General features: G+C 45.6%; 2 protein-coding genes across 16 annotated transcripts in view; one reads left to right on the top strand and one right to left on the bottom strand.

The window, feature by feature from the left end:
• The window catches only part of FANK1 (fibronectin type III and ankyrin repeat domains 1), a 112743-nt gene extending 110450 nt beyond the window's left edge, over window positions 1–2293 (top strand). For 4 of the 14 annotated variants that reach the window (XM_023637188.2, XM_070275655.1, XM_070275676.1 and 1 more), the window contains exon 14: window positions 739–2255. Coding sequence is in view for 3 of the 14 variants with exons in the window: in XM_070275670.1 (XP_070131771.1) it covers window positions 739–740 (2 nt within the window). In the remaining 11 variants the exon portion in view is untranslated. Of the gene's footprint in view, window positions 1–738 lie in introns of all 14 variants that reach the window. The other 10 variants (XR_011441532.1, XR_011441530.1, XM_023637199.2 and 7 more) reach the window with 7 other exon arrangements.
• ADAM12 (ADAM metallopeptidase domain 12) overlaps window positions 1–18566 on the bottom strand; it is a 335115-nt gene that overhangs the window by 18654 nt on the left and 297895 nt on the right. For both annotated transcript variants that reach the window (XM_023637167.2, XM_070275598.1), the window contains 7 exons: window positions 17776–17884; window positions 17470–17668; window positions 15321–15398; window positions 12496–12604; window positions 8787–8922; window positions 8070–8178; window positions 5992–6174 (listed from right to left, as the gene is read on the bottom strand). In XM_023637167.2, coding sequence (XP_023492935.2) covers window positions 5992–6174; window positions 8070–8178; window positions 8787–8922; window positions 12496–12604; window positions 15321–15398; window positions 17470–17668; window positions 17776–17884 — 923 coding nt within the window. The remainder of the gene's footprint in view (window positions 1–5991; window positions 6175–8069; window positions 8179–8786; window positions 8923–12495; window positions 12605–15320; window positions 15399–17469; window positions 17669–17775; window positions 17885–18566) is intronic.

Genomic DNA, 18566 nt, shown 5'->3' with positions numbered 1-18566 from the left:
TGCTCAAACCTTTCTCAGGATCCCTGGGTGGTATCTGTGTTTCCTCCCACCCTGAACTCCTTCTCCTGCTGTCTGGTTTTCTCTTAGCATCTCAGGCCTGACTCTGTAGGATGCTGTTCTCCCTGGACATTTACCCCTGGTGTGATTGCAGCTTCTCCTTCATTCTCTAGCCAGCTTGAGACTGACACTAAGCAGTGGTGGTTAGCACAATTCCCTGAAGGTTTGAGGATGTCGTAAGGGAACCAGCATCAGAAAAGGAAAATGTAAACTTGGTGTCGGATGTTACTCCTCCTAGAGTCCTTGGTGTTTTGGGGGCCCCCTTCCCTCCTGAAAGTCAAGTCAGTTCATCTGAAGTCAAGGAAAGTGATCCCTTCCCTCTATTATGCACAGCTTTTGAACATCCATCCCATCTCTCCCCCTCCCCATGCCTTGGTGTCTGAGGTCAACCCTGCCGCCTGAAGTCACTTCTTCCCAAGAAGGTTCTTTCAGAATTCTGCTCAAGACACATGCTTGGAATGCACTTGTATTTTCTCCTCTTAATACATATTACTCTTTAAAAAAAATCATATAGTAAAATTGACTTTTTTGGGTACAGAGTTAGATGATTTTTAACACTTTTGTAATCAGAGGAAAACAACATAAAATGTATTAAGATTGACCATCACGAGTCTCTCAAAGCCTTCTGGGATTCATGTGTAGCCACTCCTGTAACTTCCCCTGTTTTTCTTTTCCTTCCAGAGTCTGAGATGAACTCTCTACCCAGCAGCAGTAGGTGCAGAAGAACTCCCCTGGTGCTTCTGAAGTGGCTTATAATACGCAGACGTGTGCTCATCTAGCTGACCTCCCGCTGAAGTGCATGTTCTGCGTGGACTGCAAACCTAATATACAAGTTAGGGCAGATTCAACGCCAGGCACAGCGAAGACATTCTACAACGCTCCCTGCCTGTGTGCACAATTGTAGGTGATCACACACGCCTGTGGCCTCTTACTCTTTTCATCCCTTTACCATCCTTTTCTTAGCCCCCACTTTGCCTTTCATGCTCAGGTTGTGGTTCAGGAGAGCTTGGCAGCAGTCAGCTACCAGCTAGATGCATACACTGAATTATTTTCCTCTAAAATAGCTGACGAGATGAAAAGGAAATTAAAGTTTGTTTCCTTGATCAAAGCTGAGGAGTTGGGTCAAGAAGCTTGAATTCTGAGGGTCATTTTACCGTGAAGGAAATGGTGCATTGGAAAGCACACTGTGGACGAGAGGAGGAGTTGAGGGAACTGTCCTTGGATTTTAAAAATCAAAGTTTCAGGGAAAGACCAAACATGTTCGGTAAAGAACTAACTTACCTTTTAGATGCGAGGTTGACCAATATCGTTGTGTTTACAATAGTGTTTTCCTTCTGGGAGGTTGAGATGGTAAGTTTGTGTGTTTGTCACGCTGTGTGGGACAGGGCAGGGGACTCAACAGCACAGGATGTCAGTGGACTCGATCTGTGCTGCTAAACAAGAGCCACCGCCACATATTTGCCACACCTGCATGGAATTCATTCCAGTTCCCTATGTGTGATGTGAGAGAAAGCGCGAGCTTAATCCATATCATATGTCTCGGAAAAGCTCCAGACAGACACCAGCCTGGAGTGAGAAATGTGGATTTTTCAGTTACTAATGTTTAAAGGGTAACATTTCCTTAGTTTCATAAAACAGAATGAAGGCCTTTTTGGGGCCTGCTTTAAAGGAAATCTTGAAGCAGTCACTTCTATAGGCATTCACGGCTGGTAGGAAAAAAGATACCAGCAAATAGAAATGGCTTTCCTCAGATCACTTGGTCTGTCAGAGACAGTCCCAGTTTGACATGGTACCCAGGCAAGTTGTTTAGAGGGAGACAGAAAGAGCCTCAGTGTAAAGAAACCCATGGGGAAGGGGCTTACAGGCTCTGTGCACATCTGAAATTTGCATGCAAATTACTGAGTACTGGTGCATTTTCTGAGGGTTCGTAGCTTTCATCAGATTCTCAAATAAGTTCATAGCCAAGAAAAATTTAGGACATGCCCACCACCTTCCAGCAATGTAAATCCAAGGCAGGTTAGAAAACATATGTAAAAGATGGAACTGTCAGCAGCTAACCAAATAAACAGAAGGAATTATAGGTGGATCTTAACTGATACTGAAACAGGAGAGGACTTTACAAGCACAAAAGGAATGGGAGAATTCACAAAAGAAAAGATAAATAGATTTAATATTTAAAACTGGAATTCCTTTTATACCAAAAAATGTCATGAGTAAAAAGACCACTTAGGGAAAACGTTTACAATAAATTACCGGAAAAGAGTAAATATTCTTAATCTATTAAGAAAATAAACTCTTACAAACCAGGAAGAAAAACTCCATCTCTCAAATAGAAAAAAATAGGCAAATAGGAACAGATGATTCACAGAACATATACAGTTGATAGCAGCTGTGCGCTGGAGCTGGCTGGTACTAGCTCACCTCAGCCAATTCTCTGTTCCTCGTTCAGTGACATCACGTTAATGGCTTGCACTTGGCCATGGTGGGAGTTGTCACAGCAGAGAAATCATCTACAAATCAAGGCTTTTTCTTGACTGCCAATTTACCAGCAAACCATTGGTTAATAGATGTATAAAAAGCAGTTCAAGTGTACCAGTAATCAAAGAAATACAAAAAGAAATGAGGTCTGGACAAGATGGAAATAAGCACATTTCACCCTATTTCTCCTGCAAATTACCATAAAAAAAAATCTGCAGACAATTCATAAAGCAACTGACAGAGCCTCTGAAAGTTGGAGAAAACGTAAGTAGAGTGGCTAGGGACCTCAGAATTCAAGGAATTACCCAGTAGTTCTTGTTTTTTTTTTTTTTTTTCACTTTTGTCTTTTCTATATCTTGGTCTGGGCTCTGGAGAGGCCTCCAATCTGGAAATGCCAGTGGCACCAGACAAACAAAGGCCCAAGAATAACCCTCTTATCTCTAGCCAAAAGATGGGGACAAGGGCAACTAGTAAGAGAGAAACATTTGACCCCACCTGACCTCACTCCAGCTCAGGTGAACACCAGAAGAATGCCACGCCCCTGCCCCTGCTCCCTGGGCATCACTGCCTTGCGGTGATAGAGCCCTGCCTTCCATCCTCCCTTGCAATAACAGGCCACACCCTGGAACAGACTGTGGCAGGACTTCCAGTGTGGGCAGTGATTTCTTATTGCTATGGAGTCCAGGAGGAAGTGGAACATTTTTCAATCATTGAAAGAAGAAAACAGTCAAGCCAGAATTCTATATCCAGTGAAAATATCCTTTAGGAAGAAAGGTAAAACAGACATTTTCAGATGAAAGAAAACTAAGAGAATTTGTCACCAGCAGACCTGCTTTAACAGAATAGCCAAAGGAAGCTTTTCAGACAGAAAGGAAATGATAACAGAAAGGGTGAATATTTGAGTAGATGTAATAGGCTATTCTTAAATTTTAAAAATTTTGCTTGATGGTTGAAAGCAAAAATTACAACATCTGAAGTGGTTCTCAATGTACATAAAGGTAACATTTAAGACATCTACATCATAAAGGGAGAAGCATAAAGGGACCTAAAAGATGGTAAAATTTTCACATTCCACTTGAAGTGATAAAATATTGATACTAGTGGACTGTGATGAATTGTGCACATATATTGTAATCTTTAGAGCAGCAGTTTTCAATCAGGGGATTTTTGTCCTCCAGGGACATCTGGCAATATTTAGAGACATGATCACACATGCTACTGCCATCTAGTTGGTAGAAACCAAGATGCTGCTAAATGTTCTTATGCAGGACAATCTCATATAAGAAAGAGTTATCCAGCCCCAAATGTCAACAATGCCAAGATTGAGAAGCCTTGCCCCAGAGCAACCATATAAAAAACAATACAAAGGCAGACACTCAAAAACACAATAGATAAATCAATAAGGAATACTAAAGAATGTTCAACAACCCAGAGAAAAGCCAGCCCTGGTGGTCTAATGTTTAAGATTTGGCACTCTCACTGCTGTGGCCTGGGTTTGTTTCCCAGTCAGGGAACCACACCAACTGGCTGTCAGGTGTTATACTGTGGCAGCTGTGTGTTGCTATGATGCTGAAAGCTATGCCACTGGTATTTCAAATATCAGCAGAGTCACCCATGGTGGACAGGTTCCAGACTAAGACAGACTAGGAAGAAGGACCTGGCTACCCACTTCCAAAAAAACTTCCATGAAAACCCTATGAATAGAGTGGAGCATTGTCTGATATAACACTGGAAAGTGAGAAGATGGCACTAGAAGTTGATGAAATTGATTCACCAGCACTAACAAAAACCCATAGGAATTCAGGAAAGAGGAGCACAATATAACAAAAATCAGAGGGGACAAACACAATATTAAAATGGTAGACTTAAATTCCAACATATCAATAATTGCATTAAATGTAAGTGGCTAAACACATCTATTAAAAGACAGTGACTGACAGAATGAATGAAAAAAATATACAACCCAACTATATGTTATCTCTGAGAAACTCATTTCAAATAAAACGACATAGGTAAGTTAAAAGTGAAAAGGTGGAAAAAAACATACCTTTCAAACACTAATCAAAAGAAAACTGAAGTAGATAGATGAATATGAGATAAAGTAGATTTTAGAACAAAGATAATTCCCAGAGCTAAAGATGGACATTGCATAAGGATAAAAGGGTCAATTCACCAAGAAGACACAGCAATCCTTATTGCGTGTGTCACAAACAACAGAGCTTCAAAATACATGAAACAAAAACTGATGGACTAAAAGGAGACACATTTATAGTTGGAAACTTCAACATCCCATTTCAGTAATTGGTAGAACCATTAGACAGAAAAAAAGAAGATATCTTTGTTTCATGTATCAAATTCAAAAGTTTTGAAATGTTAATTCTTAGTACTAACAGTCATGGTGAGACAGATGCTTTATAATAATGTGAGAACATAGATGTATATAACAGTCCAGAAAAAATATTTATATATTGGGAGGCCTAAAATGGTTATACCATTTTTCAACCCAAGATTTTAACTTTTAGGAATCTCTCCTAAGGGAATAATTAAAATGGTCCAGAATTTATCTTTCTCGGCCTTCGTAACAGAGCTATTTATAGTAGCAAATATTAGAGACATCCAAACATAACCACTAATAGGCAAGTACTTAAAAAATTATTCTATATTCACATACAGTAATATTGTTAAAATAATGTTTTTAGGAATTTCTAATACCATGGTAAATGGGAATGATTTTAAGGCAAAAGAAGCAGTATACAAAGCAATGTAGATAGAGAATAATTATATTAAAAATAATATAAATACACAAAAATTACTAGGAGAAAATATAATAATGAAAGCAAGGAAAAATTACCAGTGATTACGTCTTTGCGCTTTTCATTTGATTGCTTTCATCCCCTCCACCCCTTAAGTTTCGTGTTGTGAAATGATGTCATGTTCATGGTCATAACAAACAGAAACTGTTACCTCCAAAAACAGCATAAAAATGAGATGATATAGGCAAAATGTGCAATACAGTGCAGGGGCTGGTGTGGAGAAACTCAACGGGTGGTAAAGTTTTTGTAAATAACTTCGAAAATGAAAAAATGGTAAGAAAGTATACCCATTATTATTCCTAAAGTGACCGTCTCTGTTTTATTGTCCAGGCCTAGTTGTTAATAGTGCCCCTGCCCTTCTCAAAAGTGTCCTGGTTCAGACGATAGGTTGCACAGCCACCCTCACTATTCTGACTATAAAAATATTAGTTATATTATCTAAAATACACTGCACCCTTACTACACACCAAGCACTGTGCTAAATGCCTTACGCGGATTATCTCAGTTAACCGTCTGAGGAGCTGAATTAGCTCCATTTCATAGAGGCAACGAGAAGTTAAGCAACTGGTCCAAGTTCAGACATTAGCAAGTGGCAGAGTCTGGACTGGAACTACATGCACCCAGTCAGCAGCTGAAGGCGTACCTGGGCCTGCCTGAGTGCAGGGTTGGCCGGCAGAGGTCTGGCGGGGACGGTGGGCACACGAGGAGGAGCCTGGTGGAGGGCCAGGAGCACTCGCTGAGGCGAACTGGGCTGAGGGACGTCGAGGGCTTTGAGGGGTCTGCTGATGTCAACGTTCTGACACTGCAGGAGTCTCCTGGGATTGTCCTGCAGGGTTTCAAAGCGAAGAGCCAGGATATAAGAGGTCTCAAAATTAGCTGTAACTCCTTAAGGAAAAAGCAGGGCTAAGGAGTCTGCTGTAACCGAAGGGGGCAAGTGGGGTGGAGTAAGGGAAAGAAAGCAAGGAGTTACACAAGAGGGAATCTATTATTATTTATTTAAACTTCAAAATTTATCAGAAGCGCCTCCCCCCCCACCCCGCCCCAATCTAGAACGGAGGGATTGACTTCTATTTGAGATTTAAGAAACCGCCTTAATTCACTAATAGATTCAAGGCACTTGAGGAAGTGCCAACAAGTATGAAGATGCAGACCAGATCATAAAGAAATTACGAAAGAGCTGTGAACATGAGACATCGCTTAACGCACACAAGGCTCCACGAGAACAGAGGAAACCTCCTAGGGAAGGAGGGTCGAGGCTTCTGGAAGCCAGGGCTGGGGTTAGGGCCTGCATCTGGAGCATCTTCTCCCGAGTGGGCCCTGGTTTTTAGCGACAGATCACAACAGATGCAGCATGGGCCTTGTGCCCCACACCCCCACCCCTTCTTCTTTTCCTCCTTTCTCTCTTTCTAAAAACAGCTTTATTGAGGTATAATGGATGTGCAACTAAATTGCACATATTTAAAGTGTACAATTTGGTAAATTTTGACATTATGTCTAAACCCATGAAACCATCGCCATAAGATAATGAACACATCCGTCACCCCCAAAAGATTCCTTGTCAGCCTTCCCTCCCACCCCTCCCCATCTCCCTTTCACTGCAACTACTCGTTTTCTGTCACTATAAATTAGTTTGCATTCTCTAGAATTTTACATAAATGGAATCATAGAATATGTACTCTTTTTTGTCTGGGTTCTTTCACTCAGCATAATTATTTTGAGATTCATCCATGATGTGTATAGCAATAGTTCACTCCATCTTGGTGCTGAGTAGCATTCTATTGCGTCAATATACCAAAGTTTGTTTATCCTTATACTTGTTGATGGATATTTGGGTCATTTCCCATTTTTGACTCTTCAAAATAAAGCTGCGCTTTCATTTTCACGAATGAAGCTGTTCTTGGCATAGTCCCATGATTGGGGATGAAAGGTAGCAAAGTTCTCAGGAATGGCAGCTGCCTCTTTGGAATCCAACCCTCTATACTTTTCGAATCAAGGGAGATAAAATAGTTTCTTGCCTACCGAATATGTGATAATGATTTCAAAAATCATTTGTCATTTCGAGGCACCAGCACTGTTCACTGCTATAATTTGGGCCCCTGTTGAAGGAGTTCAATATTCAAGAACTCTTGTGGACACATAAAAATGCTTGGTGAAAAAACCTAATATTCCAGTGAACTCTAGCAATAAGTCACCAGGGGAGCAGGAAGGTGAAGAGACAGTAGGAAGCCAGGAGGTACTTTGGGTTAAGGATCCAGCTTTTTGAAACTGTAGGTTGGACAGATGGGCCCAACCAAGGGCTCAGCATAACTCTTAGAAATACCCTGGGAGTACCAGTGGGTCAAAGAAGCTTGCCCAAACCCAGTCGGTGGCATTCTGAAAGCTCAGGAGGGGCCCAGGTCAGGAACCTGCTTGGGTGGCAGACCGAGTGGGCCTTTTGGGAATCTGGCAGGTCTAGGTGACTGGAGGGGTCATGACTCACAGCGTACCACACACCACGTCATGCAGGGGACACTGCCTCCCCTAAGAGAACCTAGCAGAGCTTCCAAGCGGCGCCGAGAGCCTCCTTCCAGCCCCGCTCATCACGTCAGTCAGCCTTCCTGGAACTGAGCGTGCTGACTCAGCAAGTCACTGCAAGAGTCCCCAGGATCTATTCCCACTCAAGCTTGTATTGAAAAACCCACGTCTTCATGCGCACACGAACTTCTTATGTTTAAAACTTACCTTCGGGGTGTTGGAATGCGGTGGCTTCCTCATCAGGCCTTTGCTGAGGTGGGTGAGGTGAGCCTGAGCAGGCTGGGAGCCACTGGATGGCCGGGAAGGGCGCACACACCTGCAACGCAACCCCACACATGCCAACCATGGGCATCGTGCCCTCTGGCGCGCTTAACTTTTTCTGTTTTGTTCACAATGACACTCAAAAAACAATTCACTTATTTTAACCCAGGGTGGTAAGCATGCAAAGGAAAAATTATCTAACACTCTTACAAGATTAAAAAGTAAATGTTGATTTTTTTTCCCCCTAAAGCCACTATCTGTTAAATTAGCTCTTGCAATCCATAGAAATGCGGCTTTGCGACACGTTTTTGTAGAAAGCTGGCACTGCGGCAATAATGTCTTTGAATACATTTGAATCAAAAGCTACCCCACTTGATGAAAATATTTTAACACCCCATGTCTTGTAAAAATTACTAACGTAAGGGTGGGAAAAAAATACATCAGTGGGATTTGTCAACACCCTATTTATGTAAGCAGCCGCCAATAGTTTGAAGGGAAAGGAAAGGAGTCAGCTGGTCTGGCAGAAATGCTAAAAACCCAAAAAACCAGTGTCACTATCCAGAAAATCGAACCTCTTCTTTGCTAAGGAAAATGAAGTGAGAAGTGGTTGTACCTTCTTTCAAACCAGTTATTTCTTGAAAAAACGACCCAAACCCACGGTACCTTAGCTTTTCAATGGTGGTTTTTTTATCTGTAAACAGCAGTCGGATCAATGTCTTCCTTTTGAGATAGACCACAAATCCAGCGGCAAGAAGACACAGGATGGTCACCAGGATTCCTATCGTTAAACCTTGGTTATCTGGAACAAAATGCACTGGACTCAGGGAGGGAGGCAGTTACAGTGAAATGCGGGAAGTATCAAATTGTGACATTGATGGCAAAGCGAACTCTGAAGGAAGGAACAGAAGTGAAGTGGGTAAATCCTGGACTGATGTACTGATCAATTCGTCTTACTTCAAGGGTCGTGTCTGAGGTTCAATCTATGTCGCCATCATTCTTTCTGACAACTCTGGAACTTGCTGAACAGGAATAGAGTCTGGGAGGTGGGACCACAGCCCTGGCCACACAGCTCCCCCACCCCAAACCCCCGTCCCCCAGGTGTGACAACAGCAGGGGAAAGTGGCCACAGAAAGTAACAGGGAACCATCATTAAAATCCTGTCACAATGAAAGTGGCCCCTGAACTAAAATCTTTCCAGCCCTTGTCACAAATATGTTACTCCAGGCTCCTTCCTTCTCTCATTCTTTGCATGGAGTCTGTTTTATTTGGATTTTTTTGTATTTTTTTTAGACAGAGACTTTATTTCTGGACACGGTCACATTAGAAGGTGGAAAAAAGAAAAAGAAAAGTCATAACTTAAATGAAATGCCCATGGGTTTTGTTTTCTCATGTTAGGGACTTAAAACACAGCCTTGGCAAGCAAACCCTTTCTCTGGGAGGATGCTGTTTATGTTCTCTAAGGAAACATCCCTTTTCTGTGATTTGATCCCATTTTGTTTAGTACAAAGACACTGAGACTCCTCAAGGGTGTGGAAAGGAAGCGAAGCTCAAACCGTCAGTGTGGTTTCTCATGCAGCCATGGTCCCACCGTCTGGGAGGACTCTAAATGCCAGGACGCACGGGGCAGTTTCTACTGGGCTGTGAGCTACTGGAAGAACGAACCTCCATCCGTTGGTCTCTGTTTTCCCGCCAGCAACGATCAGGGTGTGCCTCACAGAGTAGGTGCACAGCAGGCCTCGCAGCCGCTGGTGATGGCTGTGGAGGTGGCCTCCATTTCCCAGGCTCCCCCCACCCTGCCTCCGACCGGGGGTTCCGCTGGCTACGCACCAGAGCGGCAGCCACTCCACTCTGGGAAGAATGCCTTCACACTCTCTGCATTTCTGGACTTCGTCCCCAGCTGACAAGCCCTATCAGGGACGTGTCTTAGCCTCAGTAAGACAATCAACATATGACAGTCTTGATTCACTTGTGAGTGTTACTGGAAAAGCAGTGCTTCTGGTTTCCTGGCCAAACCATCATTCTTTTCAGACTGTGAGCTGGCCGTCACAGGGGGCTCTGGCTGGAGTTCTGTTGTCTCTTAACAAAGCTAATTAAAAAGTGAGCAGCAAGAGTCTTGAGCCCATAATTTCTAGTTCCTTAAAATCAACCCCTAAGTCTTAAACTGATCAGTTTATCCAATTGAACATTTACTGGGCGCACAAACTGGACTTCCCACACCCCAGGTCACCCATCTCCATAAACGGCAGCTCCTTCCATCGAGCTGCTCAAGCCAGGAACCTGGGCAGTGTTGTGACTTCACTGTCCCCATGTCTGGTGTAAGCACTGTGTCCTGTGGGGCTACGTCCCCTCCCAACAGCCCCCCTCTCTGAGTCCCACTGTTACCCCCTCCCATCACAGTGCTTATCATGCCCCACTGTGCTTGCTAAATGGCTCCCCAGGTTCCGGAAGAGTGGCTGGCGTGTGGCAGATACTTGAGAAGTACTTGCTTCACGAGCAACTGAGCCATAGTCAGGCTGGGGAGTGGAGGGTCATGGGGCAGGGAGGCCCAGGCCATGGGGGCAGGGAGGTCCAGGCCATGGGGGCAGGGAGGTCCAGGCCATGGGGGCAGGGAGGCCCAGGCCATGGGGACAGGGGGGGCCAGGGCATGGCTCTGCCAGGCACAGCTGTCAGCTGGCTGCTCACAGCTGTCTTTTGCATGTGTTTCGGGGGAGGTGTTAAACATCCTGTCTTTTATGAAATGATGGCGGTGGTGGATGGGGTTGGGCTCTTCAGTTGTTTCCATTTTTTAAAGTATTCTTACTTGCTATAACGAAGAGTTGGCGCCTGTGGATTCCCCAGCTGTTTTGAAACCCCCAAACCTGAGTACCACTAGTCATGCGTGTCCACACCAGAGAGACCCAGAGTGGCTGCCCCTCTCCTGCCATCTTCCCCAATTCCTTCCCACACCATCTGGTTTACCTGAATGCGAATGGAATGGGTGGCAGGGTCCCTGTGGATGAAAAACTAAAACTCTGCTATTTTTGGACAACAAATGCTTAAAGTTCTGTCAGAAATTAACTCAGTTGCTGCAAGAGCCCAGTCGTCAAGCCTGAGAGGTCAGTGAGGAAAGGGGACGCTGGGCCAGGCCCTGGTTTCTTCCCTGGAATGGATGCTCACTAAAAGGCAACGTGTGCTGGTCCGTTTTCTACTGGCTGCCTGGCCTGGCCCCAGAGAGAGGTAACCTGAGCTCTGGGAACAATGCTGAGCCACGCCCACAGTCTACAGAAGGATGACTGGAGCTTGCTGCCCTTCCTCAGCACGATGTCTCTACACATGTGCCTGCCGGGCGGGTCCTTCCCTCCAGAGAGCTGCCTCACCGCCTGGCCCTGCACAGCCCTGTTGTGTCTGCTGTCATGGTTACGATGGCAAAGCCACAGATTCAGCACTGCCAGTCCCAGCAGGACGTGGGGACGCGTGGTGTCCTCTGCAGCAGCACCGGCCACGTCTGAGTGTCACGGGGGCACAGGTGAGCACCGAGGTGACAAGGCAGGTGGGCTTGGTGAGTTCTCGCTGCTCCCGGCCCCCCGAGCTGCGCTCGGTGTGGGCTCTCTGCACCTTTTTGTTTTGCCTCTTGCACTTTAAAAGAGACATCATTCAGACTTGTCCCTTACCTGCCTGACAAGTGCTCAGAGCGCACAGAACTGCACCAGGAGACACTGCTAAAGGTTGCCTGAGGAGAAAAGAACTGAGGGTTCGAGCCCAGCGTCTGCTAGGAGCTTCTTTGGGGATAGACAGACTTTTGTTTCAATCTTAGCTGTGTGACTTTAGAAGGTACTTAATGTCCCTGAGCCTCAGGTCCTTTTCTATGTAAAGAGGAATAATAATCCCCACTTCGGCATCTGTAAGGATTAGATGAGATAATGCCTAAAACACCCTCGGCATGGACCCCACACGTACCACCTGCTCCTCCTGCTGCTGGGGGACCATTACCTTTATTAGGAGGAGGGCTCTTTCTAGTAGCAGATTTAAAGGGCCTTACACTTCACACCTCTTCCTGGACTTTACAGAGCCCTCTGATCTGACATGGAGCTCATACCCCAGGGGGCGGCTGCTGTAGACATGACTCAGCTAAGACCAGTGTCGCAGCGGAACCCCGCAAACTCAGCCTTGCGGTCACAGCCGAGCCAGGGGCCTCGCAGAGACCAGGCAAGTCGAACCCTCAGGCTGCGTCAGCCCTCGGGGGTCCCACCACGCTTCCTGCCCTCGTGGCTACACCTGCACCCGCACTGATGGCTGGGGAGCCCTCTGTCTTGTTTGGAAGGCCTCCCACCTGGCTTCCTGCTCCCCCCAGGAGCTCCACGCCCCCTCCATGGGATGTGCTGTCCTCACCAACCTGCTTGCCGGATGGGTCCGCTGTCTGTGCTTCCTCCAAAGCCAAACTTGTCACAGAAGGGAGGCGCCCAGTGGGCCTCGCAGTGGCAGTTCTTCCTGTTGTTACACACCTTTCAGGGCAGCAGGGGGAAAGACATGAGAGGGAAGCAGCATTAGGGCACACCCTCCACCTGGGGTGGCGCTAAGTCTTTGATTGGGTGCCATAGCAAAGCAAAGGTCCTGTGGTCAGAGCCCCGAGCAGCACAGGTACAGCCAGACTCAGAAATGTCAGTGAGAGCAAGGCCAAAATGGCTCATAGGTGAGAGCAGAGCCCGAGGCTGACATGGGGCCTAATCTGTGTTAGCGGCTGTATGGAGAATGATGGAGATTATCAGGGGTGCCCCATTCCCTTCCACACCTTCCTCTTCTCAGTCAGTCTCCATGCCCTCCTCGTAAATCCAGGAAACCCTCCCTATCCGGCCAGGATTGAAGCCTCTCGGCAGTGAGGGGGGACCCTGTTTCAGGGATGTGGAATCGAGCCTTCGAGCATTGCAGGCCTGACGACCACTGGGACACCCCTGTCTCCTTCAGACAGGAGGCTGGGAGAGGCCAGGGAACCCGGGGCCCCCCAGCAGGCCTACAGCCGCCTCCCATTTGCTGATGCCCACACAGATACACAGATGTGCGCTGACACTTTTCTAAACCTGCTCCAATATCCTGTGCCCGAAATGCCCACTTCCTTCTTGCAGAGTCTCTAGGGGCCGTTCCTCGGCTCCCAGTCCTGCACAGTGGGCACAGGCAACAGTGAAATAAAAAGAAGGCTCTGGTGTGATAGGAAAGGGTGCCCAAGGAAGCATGAGGAGGGCCCTGAACAAGGAACCCAGCTTGGAGGCCAGAGCACTGTGTGGAGGGAGAGGCTCCCAGTCACCTGGTTCCCAAGGGACACCATGATGGCCGTTCCTCCACCTGTGTCGGCCAGTGACCCTCGTTACTGTTACCTGTGTAATTTACTGAACTACGACAGAAACCAATGGAATGTGAGCATGAAAACAAGAGGGGATGGTTTCCATGAAAATGAGGCTGACTGCTTTGGGAGCACTGGATAAGGGCAAGTCACTAAAAGGAGTTTCTGAGAAATTTGCAACGGGTGGGACAACTGCAAAATGATTGGGAAAAGTGGCCCGAGACGTGGATTCTGTCCTCAGATCGCTTCTGGGAAGCCACACTTCCCCTCCACTTAAAGAAACAAGCTGTGCGCTGTGGCTGTGGCTGATGCATTTTGAGGGGTTTCTATAAGGAGGTCAACACAGAGGTACAGTCAGTGCGCTCATCCCAAAGGCCTCAGCCCTGCACCAAAATACTGCTGCCAAATACACATTTTCACGTTTTAAGGCGAAATAAAGTGTTTCCAGTATATGTCTCCTTTGCGATGTTTCCCTGCTTTCACTGGCTTGCTTTGGATGCGTCAACCACCTGCCCCGATTGCCTCAAACAAGAAGGCCGACTGTGAAGATGGCCTGTGATAAGTTGGAAAGTATATTTCTGTGAAGCTAAAACGAAGCAGAATTAATTCCCGGGTAGCACAGCCTATGCTGAATCTGGGTGTCTTGCCTCAAAGATGCTGCTGCTGATGTCCTACCCGCTCAGATTCAGGCACAGTCCCACCCATCCTGTTTGGCACAGTCTCCCAGTGCAGCTCACAGGCATGTGCCCTACCTGCAGCTTGCAGCAGAGAGACTGTGCGCTCACACGTCACTTGGAGGTGCTGCTGGTGAGCCTGGTCTCACTCGGGGGGACTGTGATCAAACTGCTTGTCCCTGAGTCACGGCAGCTTCTCTGCCTACCCAGAAAATGTGGGCCTTTCCTCTCCGATGTGTGGATGGGACCCGAGGGAGGTTGGAAAGCGAGGAGTCGAGGGTACGACCTAGCATTGCCACTAACAGGTCATGTGAACTTGGCCTGGGCTTCTGTCAGTAAAATAAGAAGACTGCACTAGGGCATCTCTTACCGTCATTAGAAAGAAATCTATGATCCAATGAAGACATAAAAAGATTCTTTTTTACACTGAGTCAGTGACACTCCCAGTCCACAAGCCCTCTGAGGTGGCACCCTAATTCTTGGATTACAGCACAACAGAATTTTACAAAAACTCGCATAATTCTATGTTAGAATCATTGGCGAGTGTCTGTAAGTTTTAAAAACAGAATTTGGAAGATGATTTCTGTAGAAAGGTTTTCAGAAAAACAAATGGATCACTGGCATGGCTAATCAAGATTAGTATGATTGCAATGGAAATAATTAAGCCCAACAGGAAAAACAAATTGTATTTTAAATAATTAGAGTCCTCTTCTGCCTTAAACATTCCCTGAGCTAAAATAACAGACTTCTTCAGTCAAAACCCACTGTATGTGATTTCGAGGACATGTGGTCAGTACGTCTGTCTTAGTTTTAATGCCTTCTGGAAGTATCTCAGTTCAGTCACATATTCTGAATCTTGGTTGTAAGAGGGACAGCTCTGTTTGAAATGTTAATGCAAAACTCTTCATGAAAGAAGGTTAGTTTTAAAATTACTTTGAAGATGACAAAGTCCTTTTTTTTTTTAAAATCACAGAATGTTAACTTAAAAGATAATTACTGCTCAATCTGATTTTCCTTGTTAAATAAAAATCAAATTTCTTATGCTATGCAAAGGTCAAAGAAAATTAATGTCTTTGGAAGAAAATATTGAGGACACACTGACTGCTATATTTTTTTAAAAGTTATGGATGGCAAAATCCTTTACAAATGAACGAGTTCATGCTTAACTCGTTAGGGACTGGCTCTAAAAAGGCCACGCAGCCTGCTCACCCCTCGGCCGTGGCACTGTAGGGCGCACTCGTGAACACCGAAGACGCTGACATTTTGACATCGACGGTTGAGGCAGACCTGTAGGAGGAAAACACAGCCAATATCTCACTGCTTCTACAAGCAGATACACATGCAGACATCTGGGTATTTAAAAAGAGAAGCAAAGGAAAGCTTCAGGAAGATGATATTCTTTCAGTAAATATGGACGCTTCATAATGATACATTTTTCATTTGACTCAGACATAGATCCTGACGCCTGACTCCAAACTCAGCACATTTCAAGAGTCAGATTAATGTGAACACTACTGAATTCTTTTATACTTTATGGTATGTTATACAGTTTCAGTCGATCCTGAAATGATGATAACTGATTTTTTCATGATTTTTGTTTAGAGCTTGCAATGAACTTTATGCATTGGAGCATTTTTACCCTCCATTAAAAGACATAAGAGAGGGTGAAATGGATGAGTCCTTAACCTGGGGCCTGTACAGACTAAGAATCCACAGTCCAAGAGTCTTTTAAGGCAGGTATGGAAATATGGGAAATTTTCCAAAATACTGACTGACAAGTACTATCGTTGATGACACAAACCATCAACAAAAATGCTCAGCAGAGGAAAACGATGGTTCCCTTGTATTTATCAATCCTATGTAGGGGCAGTAATTTGTTAAATGATACTGGGCTGGTTGAAAGAGCTTAGTCTCATTTCAAAGGTGCATAATATACTCCAGACTCAAGGGATCTGGCCCTTTATCTCCCATAAGATATTACAAATTAGTGGAGTCAAAGGAAGAAAAGTCTAATTTTTAGATTGCAGAAGCATGTTTAATCAAGTAGAACCTTCTTATGGGAAGTTCGCCATCCAACCCCGACAGCTTGCGTAAGGCAAGATGGACGCCCTTTGACAAAAGTGCTGCCCAGGCAGCTCTGAGGGCCGGAGGGAATCTTGGCCAAGGGCACTGTCCCATTCCAGCTGATAAAAGAAATTGTCCAGGATTGCAATTAACACAGTAGGACCCTAGTCAGAATCACAGCGTGGAGGTGCTGCCCCCTCCCAATCCATGGGCAAGGCTAAAGACGGCTTTCAACGAGTGAGTGTTCTGCAGAAATGGAGATCAAAGCACATTTAATCTTGCACATAGGGAAAAAATCATTGATAAATTGAGTCCTTGGAATTTCAGTGTTCAGATGCACCTGGCCCTGGCTGTTCAGACTACAGTTTAGAAAAATGGGTGTCATTCTAATGTCAAGGCCTGAATATAAGCTAACGTGTGTGGTTGAGGAGACACCTAGAATGTATAACACGTTCCACAGATCATCCTATTTCCTTAAGGGTAAAGCATCTGTGGCTCAGGGTGTGTGGAGGAAAGGGGGTGCGTGGAGGGAATTCCTGCCCTGGGGACTCTGCTAGAGGAGCTGAGTCTCTCTCTTTCCTTTCTACTCTGCAACCTCTGTGTGAGTGATTTCATAACCGTTTTGAAAACGGGGTCCTAAAAGAAGCATGTGAGAGTTGATTCACCTTTTTTTCCTAAAACATTTTATTAAATTGCTATTATCCATCTGATGAGCAAGTCTGGTGATAAAAATCAATGTCAAGAATATAAAAATCTCAATTTCTTTATTTCTAAACCCAAAACATCTCAGTCTACCTTACCCCCTGGTCTCTAAAAGAACTCCCTTTTGGCCTTCAGCTTATCCTATCTCTTGCCCCTCTGCTATTCTCTCTACGGGGTTCTCTGAAAATACATCTGACTTCCCATTCTATCCAGGTGGGAACAAGCCCCCACTGTGCCAGAAACCAGGGCCACATTTCCAAAAACAATATCATATGCTACTGCGTTTCTTTCCAAAGTAATTTCCTGGCTGGAAACCCTCATGACACCCAGAGTGTAGAAATGACTTATTAACACTAAAGGGCCGAGAAAACAAGCTTGATTTTCCCAAATCTGCATCTCAGTGGTCAGACCAGAACCTAGGATTTATTAACATTTTCTTCTAGGTGCAAAGAATTGGATTCCAGAGACAAAGTTCTGAGAAGTGGCTTTAGGAAAACAAACAAACCTCGTAACTCAGTTCTGGACAGCACGTTTCTCAGTGGGCCCCCTTCCAGACTTACATTAACGATGCAAGTGAGCATTTGGGTCTTACTTTTCCATCTGCACATTTTGTGCCGGCAAGCACAAGCCCTGGGTCCGGCATGTCATCGCCCAAGTACACGTGGGTCCCACGGCACAGAATCCGGCCTCCTTCCTGCAGTGGGATATTCGTTTCTATGGAAACTGCATTGGTACCAATGACTGGCCGGCTGGCACCTCCTTGACACTGGATTTTTCCACATTTGGCATCTCTGGAATGGCAAGAACAGACAGTCCCCAAAGAGGGAAAGTTTGAAACAGGCCCTAAGCGACGTGGGAAGTTCAAAGCCATGGTGTGGTCAGGATGCAGATTCCATACCTCGTCTCACATTTGGCAAAGGAACTCTTGGAGTCTTTGCCACAGTTGCCATAAGGGTCACCTGCCGAGTTGACTCTCTCAAAGCAGATCCCAGGGGCAGGTTTAGCACCTGAAACAGAAGCAAAGCAGTACCGTCACCTCCCGCGAGCGTTTTAGTATTTTTCTTTGAACAGTACTGCGCTTTCAGGTTAAGAGGAAATGTGTTCTGTGTCCAGAGAAATCTCGGCTGACTCATGATAGAGCTGGCCAGCAGAAGCTCAGAGTGTCAACAGCTAGCATCCTCTCTCGGCTCAGCTCACATGCAGCAAAGCACGCATTTCATAGCTCACTCTTTTTCAGGGCTGCTGTCCAGGCCCGTGGCATGTGCAGCCTCTCAGGAGATGAGGCCTGGCTGTGGGGCCAGACCTGATCCAGCACAGAGAGGAGGTGGCTGGCTGGCTGCAGGGAAAGGGGGAAGCTTGCTCTCTTTAACAACATCCCACACAATTCCGGAGAGAAATGCAAGCTAAAGCAGGCTCCAAAGAGTAATGATGACTAATGCAGGGAAGTAATGAAAGAAAGAGAGGGAGCGAGAGAGAGGGCAAGAGAGAACCAACGAACAAAGCTGAGATCTTATACAACATCTTCAGTCCCATAAAGCTCCCTCTAAGAGCAAGCACTGGCTTCAAGTTAATGTCTGTGTTTGCAAGGCAGCGACGATTCTCAGAGGCCATGGAGGCATGAAACCTGATCGTCATTTTATACAGCACGACAGCGCCCAGTAGAGAGGACGTGGGAGCCAGAGAGCTCAG

Source organism: Equus caballus, chromosome 1, assembly GCF_041296265.1.
Source record: "Equus caballus isolate H_3958 breed thoroughbred chromosome 1, TB-T2T, whole genome shotgun sequence".
NCBI classification, from domain to species: domain Eukaryota; kingdom Metazoa; phylum Chordata; class Mammalia; order Perissodactyla; family Equidae; genus Equus; species Equus caballus.
This window is presented reverse-complemented; position numbering and strand designations above follow the sequence as displayed.